Source organism: Neoarius graeffei, chromosome 27, assembly GCF_027579695.1.
Source record: "Neoarius graeffei isolate fNeoGra1 chromosome 27, fNeoGra1.pri, whole genome shotgun sequence".
Taxonomy (NCBI): Eukaryota; Metazoa; Chordata; class Actinopteri; order Siluriformes; family Ariidae; genus Neoarius; species Neoarius graeffei.
Window position 1 is genome coordinate 40981080 of NC_083595.1, and position 17630 is coordinate 40998709.

Consider the following 17630-nt stretch of genomic DNA (forward strand, 5'->3'; position numbering starts at 1 on the left):
AAAGTTGGGACAAAGTACAAATTGTAAATAAAAACGGAATGCAATAATTTACAAATCTCAAAAAACTGATATTGTATTCACAATAGAACATAGACAACATATCAAATGTCGAAAGTGAGACATTTTGAAATTTCATGCCAAATATTGGCTCATTTGAAATTTCATGACAGCAACACATCTCAAAAAAGTTGGGACAGGGGCAATAAGAGGCTGGAAAAGTTAAAGGTACCAAAAAGGAACAGCTGGAGGACCAAATTGCAACTCATTAGGTCAACTGGCAATAGGTCATTAACATGACTGGGTATAAAAAGAGCATCTTGGAGTGGCAGCGGCTCTCAGAAGTAAAGATGGGAAGAGGATCACCAATCCCCCTAATTCTGCGCCGACAAATAGTGGAGCAATATCAGAAAGGAGTTCGACAGTGTAAAATTGCAAAGAGTTTGAACATATCATCATCTACAGTGCATAATATCATCAAAAGATTCAGAGAATCTGGAAGAATCTGTGCGTAAAGGTCAAGGCCGGAAAACCATACTGGGTGCCCGTGATCTTCGGGCCCTTAGACGGCACTGCATCACATACAGGCATGCTTCTGTATTGGAAATCACAAAATGGGCTCAGGAATATTTCCAGAGAACATTATCTGTGAACACAATTCACCGTGCCATCCGCCATTGCCAGCTAAAGCTCTATAGTTCAAAGAAGAAGCCGTATCTAAACATGATCCAGAAGCACAGACATCTTCTCTGGGCCAAGGCTCATTTAAAATGGACTATGGCAAAGTGGAAAACTGTTCTGTGGTCAGACGAATCAAAATTTGAAGTTCTTTATGGAAATCAGGGACACCATGTCATTCGGACTAAAGATGAGAAGGACGACCCAAGTTGTTATCAGCACTCAGTTCAGAAGCCTGCATCTCTGATGGTATGGGGTTGCATTAGTGCGTGTGGCATGAAAGGCATATCCAGGTTCTAGAGCAACATATGCTCCCATCCCGATGACATCTCTTTCAGGGAAGACCTTGCATTTTCCAACATGACAATGCCAAACCACACACTGCATCAATTACAGCATCATGGTTGTGTAGAAGAAGGGTCCAAGTACTGAACTGGACAGCCTGCAGTCCAGATCTTTCACCCATAGAAAACATTTGGCGCATCATAAAACGGAAGATACGACAAAAAAGACCTAAGACAGTTGAGCAACTAGAATCCTACATTAGACAAGAATGGGTTAACATTCCTATCCCTAAACTTGAGCAACTTGTCTCCTCAGTCCCCAGACGTTTACAGACTGTTGTAAAGAGAAAAGGGGATGTCCCACAGTGGTAAACATGGCCTTGTCCCAACTTTTTTGAGATGTGTTGTTGTCATGAAATTTAAAATCACCTAATTTTTCTCTTTAAATGATACATTTTCTCAGTTTAAACATTTGATATGTCATCTATGTTCTATTCTGAATAAAATATGGCATTTTAAAACTTCCACATCATTGCATTCCGTTTTTATTTACAATCTGTACTTTGTCCCAACTTTTTTGTAATCGGGGTTGTATCATCAGGTCATTTTTATATCAGTTTTAACCTACTTACTACTTACTTACTATTTAACTTTCAGTTTCTATCACACCAAACAGAAACCGCACAGAGGTTTCATGAATGAAACACAAGAATGAAAAACAAAAACAACTACTACATAGCATTATGTATGTATTTACCAAATATGGCAACTGTATCTTTTTTATATCTAACCCTGATTTGAAAAAAAAAAAAAGTCGGGAAGTTGTGTAAAACATAAATAAAAACAGAATGCAATGATTTGCAAATCCCTTTTGACCTATTGTATATTCAATTGAAGACAAGACAAAGACAAAATATCTTGTATTTGTATTGTATTCAGTTGAATATACTGTAGGTCGAAAGGGATTTGAAAATCATTGCATTCTGTTTTTATTTACGTTTTACACAGCTTTCCAACTTTTTTTTAGAATCGGGGTTGTAAATCTGACATGGGCCTCTTCTTTCTATGGTGCAAACATGAAGTAAATCACTCAGGTCATGAAAATGTTTATACTCCCCCCACAGGATATTGTTCAAATTATCATATATCATTATATCTGTAACATTTTACTTGAAGGTGCTGTTCATAGGGTTACATGAAACCTATATAAACCCTCCTGACAGCTGCTATAAACCTACATCAACTTTTAGAAATACTTACTCCAAAAAAAACATACGTTATTGAGGAGACAGTGAAATATGCAGAACGCTTTCATATCTTGCCGTTAACATAAGTGTTCATTAAAATCTTATAGGCGGAATTATGAAACTCGCTTTACTAAAACTGCAATCACAATGTAGTTGTCACAGTTAAACCTTTGACTCTGTAACAGTGTTATGTATACAGCTGGTTTTTACAACCCGGTCTCACAGGAAAAATTCATTTTTAGGGTTATGTCACGTCATTATGGTCACCTTTATGTGACTCTGATATACAACCCCGATTCCAAAAAAGTTGGGACAAAGTACAAATTGTAAATAAAAACGGAATGCAATAATTTACAAATCTCAAAAACTGATATTGTATTCACAATAGAACATAGACAACATATCAAATGTCAAAAGTGAGACATTTTGAAATTTCATGCCAAATATTGGCTCATTTGAAATTTCATGACAGCAACACATCTCAAAAAAGTTGGGACAGGGGCAATAAGAGGCTGGAAAAGTTAAAGGTACAAAAAAGGAACAGCTGGAGGACCAAATTGCAACTCATTAGGTCAATTGGCAATAGGTCATTAACATGACTGGGTATAAAAAGAGCATCTTGGAGTGGCAGCGGCTCTCAGAAGTAAAGATGGGAAGAGGATCACCAATCCCCCTAATTCTGCACCGACAAATAGTGGAGCAATATCAGAAAGGAGTTCGACAGTGTAAAATTGCAAAGAGTTTGAACATATCATCATCTACAGTGCATATTATCATCAAAAGATTCAGAGAATCTGGAAGAATCTGTGCGTAAGGGTCAAGGCCGGAAAACCATACTGGGTGCCCGTGATCTTCGGGCCCTTAGATGGCACTTCATCACATACAGGCATGCTTCTGTATTGGAAATCACAAAATGGGCTCAGGAATATTTCCAGAGAACATTATCTGTGAACACAATTCACCGTGCCATCCGCCGTTGCCAGCTAAAACTCTATAGTTCAAAGAAGAAGCCGTATCTAAACATGATCCAGAAGCGCAGACGTCTTCTCTGGGCCAAGGCTCATTTAAAATGGACTGTGGCAAATCGGAAAACTGTTCTGTGGTCAGACGAATCAAAATTTGAAGTTCTTTATGGAAATCAGGGACGCCGTGTCATTGGGTCTAAAGAGGAGAAGGACGACCCAAGTTGTCATCAGCGCTCAGTTCAGAAGCCTGCATCTCTGATGGTATGGGGTTGCATTAGTGCATGTGGCATGGGCAGCTTACACATCTGGAAAGACACCATCAATGCTGAAAGGTATATCCAGGTTCTAGAGCAACATATGCTCCCATCTAGACGACGTCGCTTTCAGGGAAGACCTTGCATTTTCCAACATGACAATGCCAAACCACATACTGCATCAATTACAGCATCATGGCTGCGTAGAAGAAGGGTCCGGGTACTGAACTGGCCAGCCTGCAGTCCAGATCTTTCACCCATAGAAAACATTTGGCGCATCGTAAAACGGAAGATACGACAAAAAAGACCTAAGACAGTTGAGCAACTAGAATCCTACATTAGACAAGAATGGGTTAACATTCCTATCCCTAAACTTGAGCAACTTGTCTCCTCAGTCCCCAGACATTTACAGACTGTTGTAAAGAGAAAAGGGGATGTCTCACAGTGGTAAACATGGCCTTGTCCCAACTTTTTTGAGATGTGTTGTTGTCATGAAATTTAAAATCACCTAATTTTTCTCTTTAAATGATACATTTTCTCAGTTTAAACATTTGATATGTCATCTATGTTCTATTCTGAATAAAATATGGAATTTTGAAACTTCCACATCATTGCATTCCGTTTTTATTTACAATTTGTACTTTGTCCCAACTTTTTTGGAATCGGGGTTGTACCAGAAGTATACTGAGCAACAAATAAAACTGCTAATTACTCAGCCTGGAAAGTGTTATAACACATGCTTAGTATGTCAACAAATATACAGTAACTGTGCAAAAGCCTTAGGTACATGTAAAGAAATGCTGTCGACCAAAAATGGCTTTAAAATAAGAAAGTGAAATGTTTCAACATTAAAAAAAAATACTATAAACAGTAAGCAGTCATAATAAATGAAACAAAGTCAATATTTGATGTGAGACAACCCTTTGCTTTAAAAAAAAATAGTAGTCTGAGGTACAGTGAGTGTAGTTTTATGCGGAAATGAGCTGTAGGTTTTACTGAGCGTCTTACAGAACCAGCCCCAGTTCTTCTGGACACTTTGACTGTCACACTCGCTTCTTGATTTTGCACCAAAACCCAGTAGCCTTCATTATGGTTTCTATCTTCAAGGTAGACTGCCTTTCAGATTTTTCAAGTTTAGGTCATAAAAAGAATTTTCCCTGACACCCAATTATTTTTGGACCGAAAGCTACAGAATTTGAATCACAAACTTCCAATTTATTAGGGTTTTTTGTGTTTGTTTGTTTGTTTTTTTGTTTTGTTTTTTTAAATAGAACAATTAATGAATTTAGGGCCATGTGGCCCTAAATTCTCCGCTATTTTTTCCTGCTTCACCATGACCCAATTCAAGATACTACGTCATGCATCACATGGTGGGCTTTCCCTGTTCGCACAAGGCATTGTGGGATACAAATTTGAAAGAGGAGAGAAAAATGGACGATATGAGTGTGTGAATGAAACGTGAAAGACCAACTACAGTAACGGAAAGCGAGAAGAAAAGACGCAGGGCTCGACATTAACGGTTGTCCGCTTGTCCGGGACAAGTGATCCTTTATGTCGGACAAGTTCATCGTCTCAGTTACAGTGGTGCTTGAAAGTTTGTGAACCCTTTAGAATTTTCTGTATTTCTGCATAAATATGACCTAAAACATCATCAGATTTTCACACAAGTCCTAAAAGTAGATAAAGAGAACCCAGTTAAACAAATGAGGCAAAAATATTATACTTGGTCATTTATTTATTGAGGAAAATGGTCCAATATTACATATCTGTGAGTGGCAAAAGTATGTGACCCTTTGCTTTCAGTATCTGGTGTGACCCCCTTGTGCAGCAATAACTGCAACTAAACGTTTGTGGTAACTGTTGATCAGTCCTGCACACCGGCTTGGAGGAATTTTAGCCCATTCCTCCGTACAGAACAGCTTCAACTCTGGGATGTTGGTGGGTTTCCTCACATGAACTGCTCGCTTCAGGTCCTTCCACAACATTTCCATTGGATTAAGGTCAGGACTTTGACTTGGCCATTCCAAAACATTAATTTTATTCTTCTTTAACCATTCTTTGGTAGAACGACTTGTGTGCTTAGGGTCGTTGTCTTGCTGCATGACCCACCTTCTCTTGAGATTCAGTTCATGGACAGATGTCCTGACATTTTCCTTTAGAATTTGCTGGTATAATTCAGAATTCATTGTTCCATCAATGATGGCAAGCCGTCCTGGCCCAGATGCAGCAAAACAGGCCCAAACCATGATACTACCACCACCATGTTTCACAGATGGGATAAGGTTCTTATGCTGGAATGCATTGTTTTCCTTTCTCCAAACATAACGCTTCTCATTTAAACCAAAAAGTTTTATTTTGGTCTCATCCATCCACAAACATTTTTCCAATAGCCTTCTGGCTTATCCACGTGAACTTTAGCAAACTGCAGATGAGCAGCAATGTTCTTTTTGGAGAGCAGTGGCTTTCTCCTTGCAACCCTGCCATGCACACCATTGTTGTCCAGTGTTCTCCTGATGGTGGAGTCATGAACATTAACATTAGCCAATGTGAGAGAGGCCTTCAGTTGCTTAGAAGTTACCCTGGGGTCCTTTGTGACCTCGCCGACTATTACACGCCTTGCTCTTGGAGTGATCTTTGTTGGTCAACCACTTCTGGGGAGGGTAACAATGGTCTTGAATTCCTCCGTTTGTACACAATCTGTCTGGCTGTGGATTGGTGGAGTCCAAACTCTTTAGAGATGGTTTTGTAACCTTTTCCAGCCTGATGAGCATCAACAACGCTTTTTCTGAGGTCCTCAGAAATCTCCTTTGTTCGTGCCATGATACACTTCCACAAACATGTGTTGTGAAGATCAGACTTTGATAGATCCCTGTTCTTTAAATAAAACAGGGTGCCCACTCACACCTGATTGTCATCCCATTGATTGAAAACACCTGACTCTAATTTCACCTTCAAATTAACTGCTAATCCTAGAGGTTCACATACTTTTGCCACTCACAGATAATTAATATTGGATCATTTCCCTCAATAAATAAATGACCAAGTGTAATATTTTTGTCTCATTTGTTTAACTGCGTTCTCTTTATCTACTTTTAGGATGTGTGAAAATCTGATGATGTTTTAGGTCATATTTATGCAGGAATATAGAAAATTCTTAAGGGTTCACAAACTTTCAAGCACCACTGTACTTGTCCGATCAGACATGTGCCAAAATACGCCGATATTCGGGTTACATATCAAATATATCAGTTTATTCACATGATTTCCGAAGCATCTCACTCGACATATTGTTTTGATGAATCACCGGATGTTTCTATTCGGAAAGAGCAATGTGCGCATGCGCAATATTCCACTTGTGAAACCGGCCAATACCGCTTCGTGTATTTGAGCTGAAAAGTAAACGGTCATTTATGATTGGTTTTAATCGCAGACATCCCAAGTCCCACATGTTGATAGCGGCTCCCTGATGCCCGCAAATTGGAGAATATCTCCCGGAGTATAGAGCAAGCGAGCAAGAGCGTGCACGCGAAACATTAATGTCTGCATCGCGCATATGACGGAGTGTGCGAGGGAGAGCGAGAGAGACTGTTTATGTAGCGCATGCTAGACAAAGAGCATCCTGATTGGTTTACAGACATTCCAACCTGCAGAAACTCCTCCCCCCACTGATGGGTCATGCGGCATCTCCCTGAAATGAGTTTCTGCAGGTTGGGATGTCTGTAATCGTGTCATACATGTGGATTTGTTGACGTGATATTTTGTTCTTAAAATTTTATGTTCATAATTTCTACTCTATTGGAATATATTGCTTCTGAACTTCAGCATAATAATTGGTGAATTATGGTATCAATCAGTCTGTTTTACTATATTTTTGAACTTTTGCCTCAGTATATCAAGTATTGATTACTTTTGATTCATAGATATTATGCATATGTTGTGAATTCGGAAACAAATGCAATAAAGATTGTTGGGTTACAAATAGTTTATTTGTGGGGGGGGGTTTCTCAAATATTTCTTCGGACAAGTCAACTTCACATTTGGACAAGTAAATTTCCTTTCAACTTGCCCGACAGGACAAGTAGTTTTCCTCATCAAACATCAAAACAGTCAGATGTTCCTATCCTGGTGGAGACATCTGGTATTGGCCAAGATATAACCCTACCCCCACACACATGCTTGTATTTCTATCTTTTTTTCTGTTGTTTTTTTTTCTTGGGGGGGGGGGATTTCCAATGAATACCTCATTATGAGAACACCGGATCCTCATAAAGTGATAAATGCATGCCTCATAAAGTGATATACACACACTTCCAGAATCAGATGTTGTTGAAGCAATCCATTCTGGGATTGTGCAAAAAAACAAAAATAACAAGTGTTGCCAGGCAAAACAAACCTCACCCGGTAGCACTTTTTATGATGAATATGAAGGAAGATATCGCGAAAAAACAATCTTGACCTTTTTGGTGACTTTGACCTTGACCTTGATTTTGACCTTGTGTGTGAACATACTTGGCCAGTAAACATGGTTCTGATTCTCATTCGCACAATCTACTCCTCTCAGCCAATCAGAACACACCGTACTGCTCTCAGCCAATCAGAACACATTTGAATGAATATGAAAGAAGATAGCGCGAAGAAACGATCTTGACCTTTTTGGTGACCTTGACCTTGACTGGATGACCCTCAAAATGTTGGAGGTTCTATTTGAGACCAATGCCCATCTATCCTAAAAGTTTCATGAAGATTGGTCCAGCCGTTTTCCCATAATATCGTTAACAAACAAAGAAACAAACAAACCCCACCGAAAACAATACCTCGCCCCCTGGTGGACTCTGTCCTAGGCGAGGTAAAAACAAACAAACAAACAAACAAACACTCAGTGCCATATGCATTTGCGTTTGCTATATGTGTTTATGTATTTAATGTGTATGTGTGCAGATCATTCAAGGTTCTGTCTTTTCCACATTAGCATAAGCGTATAAATCTGAAGCTTGTGACTGGTGTGTGGATATTCCCATGCTTTCCAGCACTGACCCTCTGACTGTATGTAGATCGGCTCATACTATGGTAGTGAGATTGCTGCGGTGGACATTGATGGAGACGGAGTCACCGATAACCTGCTTGTTGCTGCCCCAATGTTCTTCAGTGGAGGCTGGGAAAGGGGCAAAGTGTACATCTACCGCATTACCGAACAGGTAAACACACAACATTATCATTTTGACACTGTTTACACATGCATGTATGCATTTGAAATGTGGACATACCGGAGAATGCTAAGAATACCCTGGACGGATAAAGTGTCCAATAATGAAATACTAAACAGAATGGGCATTGCTAAAAGACTGATAAGAATCATACAGGTAAAGAAACTCTGGTACTTTGGACACACAATACGACATAATGCCTTACATCGCACACTGCTTGATGGGAAGATCAATGGCAAGCGAGGGAGAGGGAGACCAAGGACAGTGTGGACAACAAATATTATCATGTCTCAATTCCATCGAGACTGTACGAATGGCACATAACAGAAGCGACTGGAGGACCCTTACATCCGACCCTCAAACCGAGGATGGAACCTCATGATGACACATGCATGCCTGAGGAGTACTGCAGAGTTGATGCATACCTTTCCTATTTGCACTATTAGTGGTGTTTGGGTGGAAAACTGAGGGCCATTATTGGTAAAAATGTCAGTAATCAGTATAGAATTTCTTTATTGATGCGAACCAAAACAAACCATTTGAAAGTGTTTCTTCATTAGAATTCCTCGTTAATATTCTCTCATATCTGAGCCAGCACAGACAAGCACTTGGCACCTGCCATCTTGTGCCTCATGCCAGTGGCATACCGTGTCTTCATTAGGCTGCAAGTGCACATTAAACTCAGTTGGAAAACATTTGCTCTTTCAACCATGATTACCTACAGCTTGCCAAGCAAGAGAGCTTCACTAATAGGTGGAAAAGGCTGGGCAGTAACTGTGGATGTCAAAGAGAGCCGCATACTTTTCTTGGTTTTTTTTTGTTTCATTCAGTTCAGGTTTATTTCCGAAGACAGAGAAGTCAGCACGTGCCAATGAAAGATTCAGAGAAGAGATGGTCCACATTTAATGCAGTTGTCTGTAGGATTTCTTTAAAGCTTCAGAGCAGATGCATGGTTAGTTAGAGACCTAAACATAAATTGCTTTTATAATAGATTTAAAGCATGAGCACTTTGTCAGTGGGCATGCCGTTAGTTAACTAGTTAGAGATCTATTGCTGTCTTCATACAAAAAAATAGAACTCTTTACAGGCTCATCTCATCTCATTATCTCTAGCCGCTTTATCCTTCTACAGGGTCGCAGGCAAGCTGGAGCCTATCCCAGCTGACTACGGGCGAAAGGCGGGGTACACCCTGGACAAGTCGCCAGGTCATCACAGTCTTTACAGGCTGTATATCCTAAATATATATCTCTCAACTAAACCCCAGAAGCTTATTTTCTCTCCCCATCTACACTATTCGTCTCGCTCACACTCCCTTTTCCCTAACCCCCCCCCATTCTTTCCTCCTTCCAACTTCTCCCTCCAAAAACAAGTGACCTCATGTGCCTGCACCCGTAGGGCAGTATATAAAAAACAAGATGGATGATATTCTGAGCAGGCGGGTGGGGGGACGTGTGTGGCTAATTGCCTTCCCAAATATTTGGCTGACATGCAGTGGTTTTGCTCTGAGGAATTGCACCTTTCCTTCAACCATTTCCATCACTTAGGAGACTAATTGATTTTAAAGGCACCGTAGATATCATCTCACACACGCTAGAGACAGGGACACATACAGTAAGTGATAATACAGATGCATTTTATTGATTTGACCTTGTCAGTCTTGGTATGTTAATAGTTTTTCTCACTAAGAGATCCGTGCGCAAGGTATTAATACATAGTGTAAGGTTTCACTTGGAGCTTGCACTTGGAGCTGCATATTACTACCGTATGTATGCATTTTTGCATTTGGCTTTTACAAGGAAGGAGCAATAATAAAGGCTAAATATTTTGGCACTCATCCACTATGGCTCTTCAGTAATTCCTTTATGCTTCCAGCCTCAATTCATCCAGGACGGGGTGCTGGAGCTCACTGATCTGAGCGAAAACGCAAGGTTTGGATCTGCCCTAGCACCAGTATCTGACCTCAATGGGGACTCCTTTAATGACCTGGTAGTGGGAGCTCCGTTAGAGGACGAGCATCGAGGAGTCATTTACATCTATCACAGCCAGCACAATGGGATACTGAGGAAGTATAAGCAGGTAGGAATAGGACATTTTACTTTTTGTTTAAACTTACATATGTTTGTTAGAGCATTGCCCTTAGGTAAAGTTTTCCTGTGTGAATAAATTTGAATTGCTCTGGTATGTTAGAAGATTCTTGTATCCTTCTAAGCAGTATATCTATCTCTCTTTCTCTCTCGTAGAGAATCAGTTCAAGGAAGCTTGCTCCTGGTTTGCAGTATTTTGGCAGGAATATCCATGGGAAGATGGACATGAATGGCGATGGACTGGTGGATCTGGCCGTAGGTTCCCTAGGTGCCGCTGTACTCCTCTGGTCAGTGAATCCATGCCTGGAAATTATTTATTCATCATATCTCATTCTTACAGTGGCTGATAGATGCACACTACAAACAACAATAAAAATAGCCTCAATGAGGCTGTAGCTCATACCAGCCACTGTTGGTGCATGTGAGTTTGAAATCTGATCAATCCTGTGGGAGAAGTAGCGATTTTTGTGAAATTGCATATGACCCTTGTGTAGCCGCATCCATAGCAGGTGGCACCATCTGGTGAACAATTCTTGTTGGAACATGACTTTAGAGTCTTCTGGGTGAGTTTCAGTGAAAACATCGTAGCAGTTTACGAACAGTAGTGTTTGGTGTGACGAGCCATTCAAAATTTTCAAACGCCCATAAAATGTTAAATATGACAGATGGTGCCACCATCTTGACATATTTTATACATGCTAACCTGGGGAACATTCCATGTGAGTTTGATCAAAATCTGATCATTCCTGTAGGAGGAGTAGTGATTTTTGTGAAATTGCACATGATTCCTCTGTAGCCTCATCTATGGTAGGTGGCACCACCTGGTAAACAACTCTTGTTGGTATATCTTTAGAGTCTTCTGGGTGAGTTTCAGTGAAAACGTCCAAGCAGTTTATGAAGAGTAGCGTTTAATGTGATGAGTCACCCAAAAATTTCAGACACTCATAAAATTGTAAATATAACAGGTGGTGGCACCGTCTTGACAACTTTTATGCACACCCACCTGGGGAACATTGTACCGTATGTGAGTTTGATCAAAATCCGATCAATCATGTAGGAGGAGTAGCAATTTTTATAAATCGTGGACGGACGACGATGACGGACGGACGACGATGACGGACGGACAATGCGTGATTGCATAAGCTCATCCAGCCTGGCCTACGGCTGGATGAGCTAAAAAAAAATGGCCACATCACAAATCAATATCTGAAAACACCACAGCATTTTGGGAAAGAGAAAACAGAAATGTTTTCTCATGATGGTGGTCAGAGAAGGTGACAATCCTGTTTCTAACACTGAGTAAAACTGCAGTTGAGTGAAGTATTTGTCCTAAAATCTCTCTCTAATGTTCTCTACCCAATGGCTGAAAATGTAAATTTTGTAGTGTGGTGCTTTTCGTGTTATGATAATGCTGTGATGCTGCAGCTCTCCCACATTTGTGTTGCCATTTTTTGTTTTCTGATTTTGTTTGGCATTGTGATCATTTGAGAGTTTTTGTGGGATTTACCCAGCTGATAGTGTTAGTACAATATAACAGCTACAGTAGGTTCCTTCATTTTCCATAACAGTAGCCTAGGCAGAAGAAACAGAGGACACATGTAAACAATGCTAAATTGCATTTCCCCATCCACCCATTTTACGTTTCAGGTCTCGCAGTGTGATTCGCATCCATGTCAGTGTCCGATTCGAACCCAGTAAAGTCAACATCTTCAATAAGGACTGCCGGCGTGGTGGAAAGGATGTGACGTGTATGTCAGCTATCGTGTGTCTGAATGTCACTGCCAGGACCGTCATCAAACCCACACAGGAAGTAGGTCAGTCCTCAAAGTTATTTATTCTTTTATGGATTACTCCAACATGCCAAACTTCCACAAAAACATCTAAACTTCCAGGCCCTGTTGGCAAGTCTTGACTGGCTTTCAAATACATACACTACGATACCTTTCCCATGAGGTTTACTGAATAATTCATAGTAATTTCTATATAATATCAGAATCACATAGAATATTATTGGCTAAGCAAGGTTTCACTTACAAAGAATTTGACTTTGTATATAAACTCATTGGGTACTTTAAAACCCCTGCTCATTCATACACTTATCCAATCAGCCAATCATGTGGCAGAAGCACAATACATAAAATCATGCTGCTAGAGGTCAAGACCTTCAGTTCATCTTTACATCAAACAGCAGAATGGGGGGGGGATGTGATCTCAGTGACTTTGCACATGTTATTGTTGTTGGTGCCAGATAGACTGGTTTGAGGATTACAGAAACTGCTGAATGCTGAAGATTTTTACACACAATAGTCTCTGAAGATTACGTAGCACTCAAATAACCATTATTTACAACAGTGGTGAGCAGAAAAGCATCTCAGAACACACCACATCTTGAAATTGGTGGGCTATAATAGCAGAAGACCTCACTGGGTTCCACTCTGTCACTCAAGACCCAGAATTTGAGGCTATAGTGGGTGAAGGTTCACTAACATTGGCCTTTCAGTGATTTCGTTGAACTGTTCTTTTTCTGTGGTACAATTAATGTACAACATCCATCTTTGAATAAAAAACAAGTATTTGGCTGTACATGTTTTAATTTATTTTGAATTTTCTGAAATCAATACAGGTGGCAAGGTGGTGTAGTGGCTAGCACTATTGTCTCACAGCAAGAAGGTTCTAGGTTTGAGCCCAGTGGCCAATGGGGGCTTTTCTGTGTGGAGTTTGCATGTTCTCCCCGTGTCTGTGTGGGTTTCCTCCAGGTGCTCCAGTTTCCCCCACAGTCCAAAGACATGCAGGTTAGGCTAATTGGTGGCTCTAAATTGACTGTAGGTGTGAATGTGAGTGTGAATGGTTGTTTGTCTCTATATGTCAGCCCTGCGATGACCTGGCGACTTGTCCAGGGTGTACCCTGCCTCTCACCCACAGTCAGCTGGGATAGGCTCCAGCTTGCTCGCAACCCTGCACAGGATAAGCGGTTATGGATAATGGATGGATGAAATCAATACAGGCTGAAAAAAAAATACATACAGGGTTGAAATATACATACACCCACTTAGATTATTAATTCAGTGGTGCTGAACATTCCAAAATGTATTTTAACCTGCCAAGGCCTCTTAACTTCCTGTTAGTGATCATGATTGACTACAGCTGGTAGCTTCTCTGTGGCAACATAAAAAGGGCTTGTTTGAGTTTGTTTGATAGCACTCATTGGATTGACCAACACACAAGACAGTGGGAAAGGCCAAGGAGCTCAGTGCAGACCTGAGAAAGATAACTGTAGATTTACACAACTCAGGAATGTCTCTTGGAGCCATTTCTAAACAACTGCACATCATCAGTTCAAATAATTGTACACAAGTATAAGTTATTGGGAGGTGTGGCCACTTTGCCAAGCCACTTTGCTGGAAGAAGACCCAAACTGTCACCCACAGCTGAGAGGAACTTAGCTTGGATGGTCAGGAACAACCCAAGAATCACCAATGCACAGGCCTACCATGGCCTGGAAGCTGCTGGGACACCATTGTCATTGTCTACAGTCAAGTGAGTTTTACATCACCATGGACTAAGAGGCTGCAATCCAAGAAAGAAGCCCCCGGTCCAAAATTGGCACCAAGTTTGACTAAAGTTTGCAGTTGAATGGACATGGACAAAGAAAAGACCTTCTGGAGGAAAGTTTTGTGGTCAGTTGAGGCAAAGATTAAGTTGTTTTGGCCACAATTACCAGTGGTACAGAAGAAAACTGTACCAACTGTTAAGCATGGTCTGGGTCTGTTTTGCTGTGCAAAGTGGATGGAATAATGAAAAAGAAGGATTACCTCAGAATTCTTCAACATAACCTCGAACCAACAGAAACTTGGACACAATTGGGTGTTCCAACATGACCATGACTCCAAACTTATCAAAGCTGGTTGCTGAATGGATAAAGCAGGCTAACATTAAACTTAAAACAAGTCCTAACCTTGATCTTATCGGAAATACGTGGACTACGCTTAAGTTGGGTTTGTACCAGGAAACACACAAATTTAACTGAACTCCACTAATTCTGCCAAGAAGAGAGGTTAAATATCCAACCGGAATTCTGCCAGAAGCTTGCTGATGACTACCAAAAGCATCTGGTTAAGGTGAAACTTCCTAGGGGACATTTAACCAAATATTAGGTGTGCTGTATGAATATTTTTGACCCTACATATAATTGTGACCCTTTGTTGATTTCATCCATCCAGCCAGCCAGCCAGCCATTATCTGTAACCGCTTATCCTGTGCAGGGTCGCAGGCAAGATGTCTGTGAAGATTCTCAGTCATCCAGGTCATAGTAAACTGTGGGTGGTAAAAGAGAGCAACTGGACTTGCTTGAAGATTCTTGAAGACGTTTCACCTCTCTTCCGAAAGGCTTCTTTAGTTCTGTTTGACTAATAGGGAGTATCAGGTATTTATCCTTTCATGGATGAAAAGCAATCCTAAGGTGTCGTTGAGTCATCCTGTTGGAGTGGGTCACTGGGGGCTGGGTGTGAACGGCCTAGAGAGTCGTTGGGGTGATCAATGGGTTGTTGGTTCTCTCTGAATGCACACCAAAACCCAGCTGTTTTCAGTGACTAAGGCTACGTTTACATTACGTCGAATCAGCGGATCATCAGATTAACGTTCTTAAAACGATTCGCGTTGACACTAAAACCGTTAGCCGTGCACACAGCAACACCAATACGCGGATACGCTCGGCTCCGCAGGCATCCTGCGCTCCAAATCACTCCGCCCTGAACAGCGAGTGCCCTCTGGAGGGTGCGCACTCCGGCCCTGCGCAGCTCACAGAGCGCGCGAGTGAAGTGAACAAGCCACGATTCGGGACTGAGCCGCTGTGTGTGAGATCCCAGCGCATATCACTTATTACTTGCAAGTGGAAGGATGGAAAGCCTAAAGACAATCATAACTACACAATGGGCAGTATTTGCATCAGTATTTGCAGTATTTTCATACTTTTATACTCTTTAATGAAAGGTGATACAAGGCGGAAGTCTGCGCTGTTTTTCAGCAGTCGTGTCACATGACCAACACCAGCGAATCACTGTCACAGTGACGTTGTCCAATGAGACGCCAGCTAGAGCTCAGCACAGCGTATCCGCGTATTCTCAATGTTTACACAGCACCGGAGCTGATACGATCTAGATTGAATACATGGACGCTGGCGGATTCCCGTTTCCCCGCTTTTTCAGGGGGGTTAATGTAAACGGACAGTGCGTCCGCGAAGAAAACGAGACAGATACGGTCTAGTGTAAACGTAGCCTAACAGGAGGACAGAGAGAACCAACAACCCATTGATCACCCCAACGACTCTCTAGGCCGTTCACATCCAGCCCCCAGTGACCCACTCCAACAGGATGACTCAACGACACCTTAGAATTGCTTTTCATCCATGAGAGGATAAATACCTGATACTCCCTATTCGTCAGACAGAACTGAAGAAGCCTTTCGGATGAGAGGTGAAACGTCTTCAAGGATCTTCAAGCAAGTCCAGTTGCTCTCTTTTACCACCCACGGTCGCAGGCAAGCTGGAGCCTATCCCAGCTGACTATGGGCAAGAGGCGGGGTACACCCTGGACAAGTCACCAGATCATCACAGGGCTGACACAGAGACAAACAACCATTCACATTCACACCTACAGTCAATTTAGAGCCACCTATTAGCCTAACCTGCATGTCTTTGGACTGTGGGGGAAACTGGAGCATCCAGAGGAAACCCATGCAGACACGGGGAGAACATGCAAACTCCACACAGAAAGGCCCCTGTTGGTCACTGGGCTTGAACCCAGAACCATCTTGCTGTGAGGCAACAGTGCTAACAGCTACAGTGTTGATTTCAGAGAACCCAAAATAAATTAAAATGTGTGCACCAAATTCTTGTTGTTGTTTTTTCTATTAAAGATGTATGATGTCCAATCATTCTGCCACAGAAAAACAACAGTTCAAAGAAATCATTGAGATCCCAATATTGCAGTGATATTGATGTCCGGGCGGCACGGTGGTGTAGTGGTTAGCGCTGTCGCCTCACAGCAAGAAGGTCCTGGGTTCGAGCCCCGGGGCCGGCGAGGGCCTTTCTGTGTGGAGTTTGCATGTTCTCCCCGTGTCCGCGTGGGTTTCCTCCGGGTGCTCCGGTTTCCCCCACAGTCCAAAGACATGCAGGTTAGGTTAACTGGTGACTCTAAATTGAGCGTAGGTGTGAATGTGAGTGTGAATGGTTGTCTGTGTCTATGTGTCAGCCCTGTGATGACCTGGCGACTTGTCCAGGGTGTACCCCGCCTTTCGCCCGTAGTCAGCTGGGATAGGCTCCAGCTTGCCTGCGACCCTGTAGAAGGATAAAGCAGCTAGAGATAATGAGAATGAGATGAGATGAGATATTGATGTCCATGATAACATTCCCGTCCCTGTATGTAAACTTCTGAGCACTGTATTATACAGTCTGAGAGAAGGTGCAGCAGAATTGTTTATTAAGGGGTTAAAATGGATAGAGTAATTAAAGACAGTTGATGCTTTTGTTCCATTTTATTCCCTTTTTTAATCTTGTTTTTCATCATATGAATTATATTACAGTCACCCAGATGTGTACTTGCAAAAGCTCTTCTCATGCCGTTTTTCCATGTAGACTGCATACTGTAAAGCTGCATTTATTTGAATAGCTTTTTTGTTTTTATTGACATTCATGAGAATTCTTTTTTCATCTGTTAGTGGAAACTGTAACTGAAACAACTCCTGCTTCCTCACATTTTCTCGGTTCATCTGGGGTTACTAGGAAGAGTTCGCCACATTTTATGCTTGAATAATAACAACAGAAGATGAACGGCTGAACACAGCGTCGGCTTTTGATCATCGCTGATCACTTTGTTGATTTTAGGATTTGGGTTTTGAGGAAAAAACCTTGAACTGGAAAG

General features: G+C 41.5%; 1 protein-coding gene across 2 annotated transcripts in view; it reads left to right on the forward strand.

The window, feature by feature from the left end:
• The window catches only part of itga11a (integrin, alpha 11a), a 133037-nt gene that overhangs the window by 74403 nt on the left and 41004 nt on the right, over positions 1-17630 (forward strand). For both annotated transcript variants that reach the window (XM_060912055.1, XM_060912056.1), the window contains exons 13-16: positions 8477-8620; positions 10502-10705; positions 10870-11000; positions 12361-12527. In XM_060912055.1, coding sequence (XP_060768038.1) covers positions 8477-8620; positions 10502-10705; positions 10870-11000; positions 12361-12527 — 646 coding nt within the window. The remainder of the gene's footprint in view (positions 1-8476; positions 8621-10501; positions 10706-10869; positions 11001-12360; positions 12528-17630) is intronic.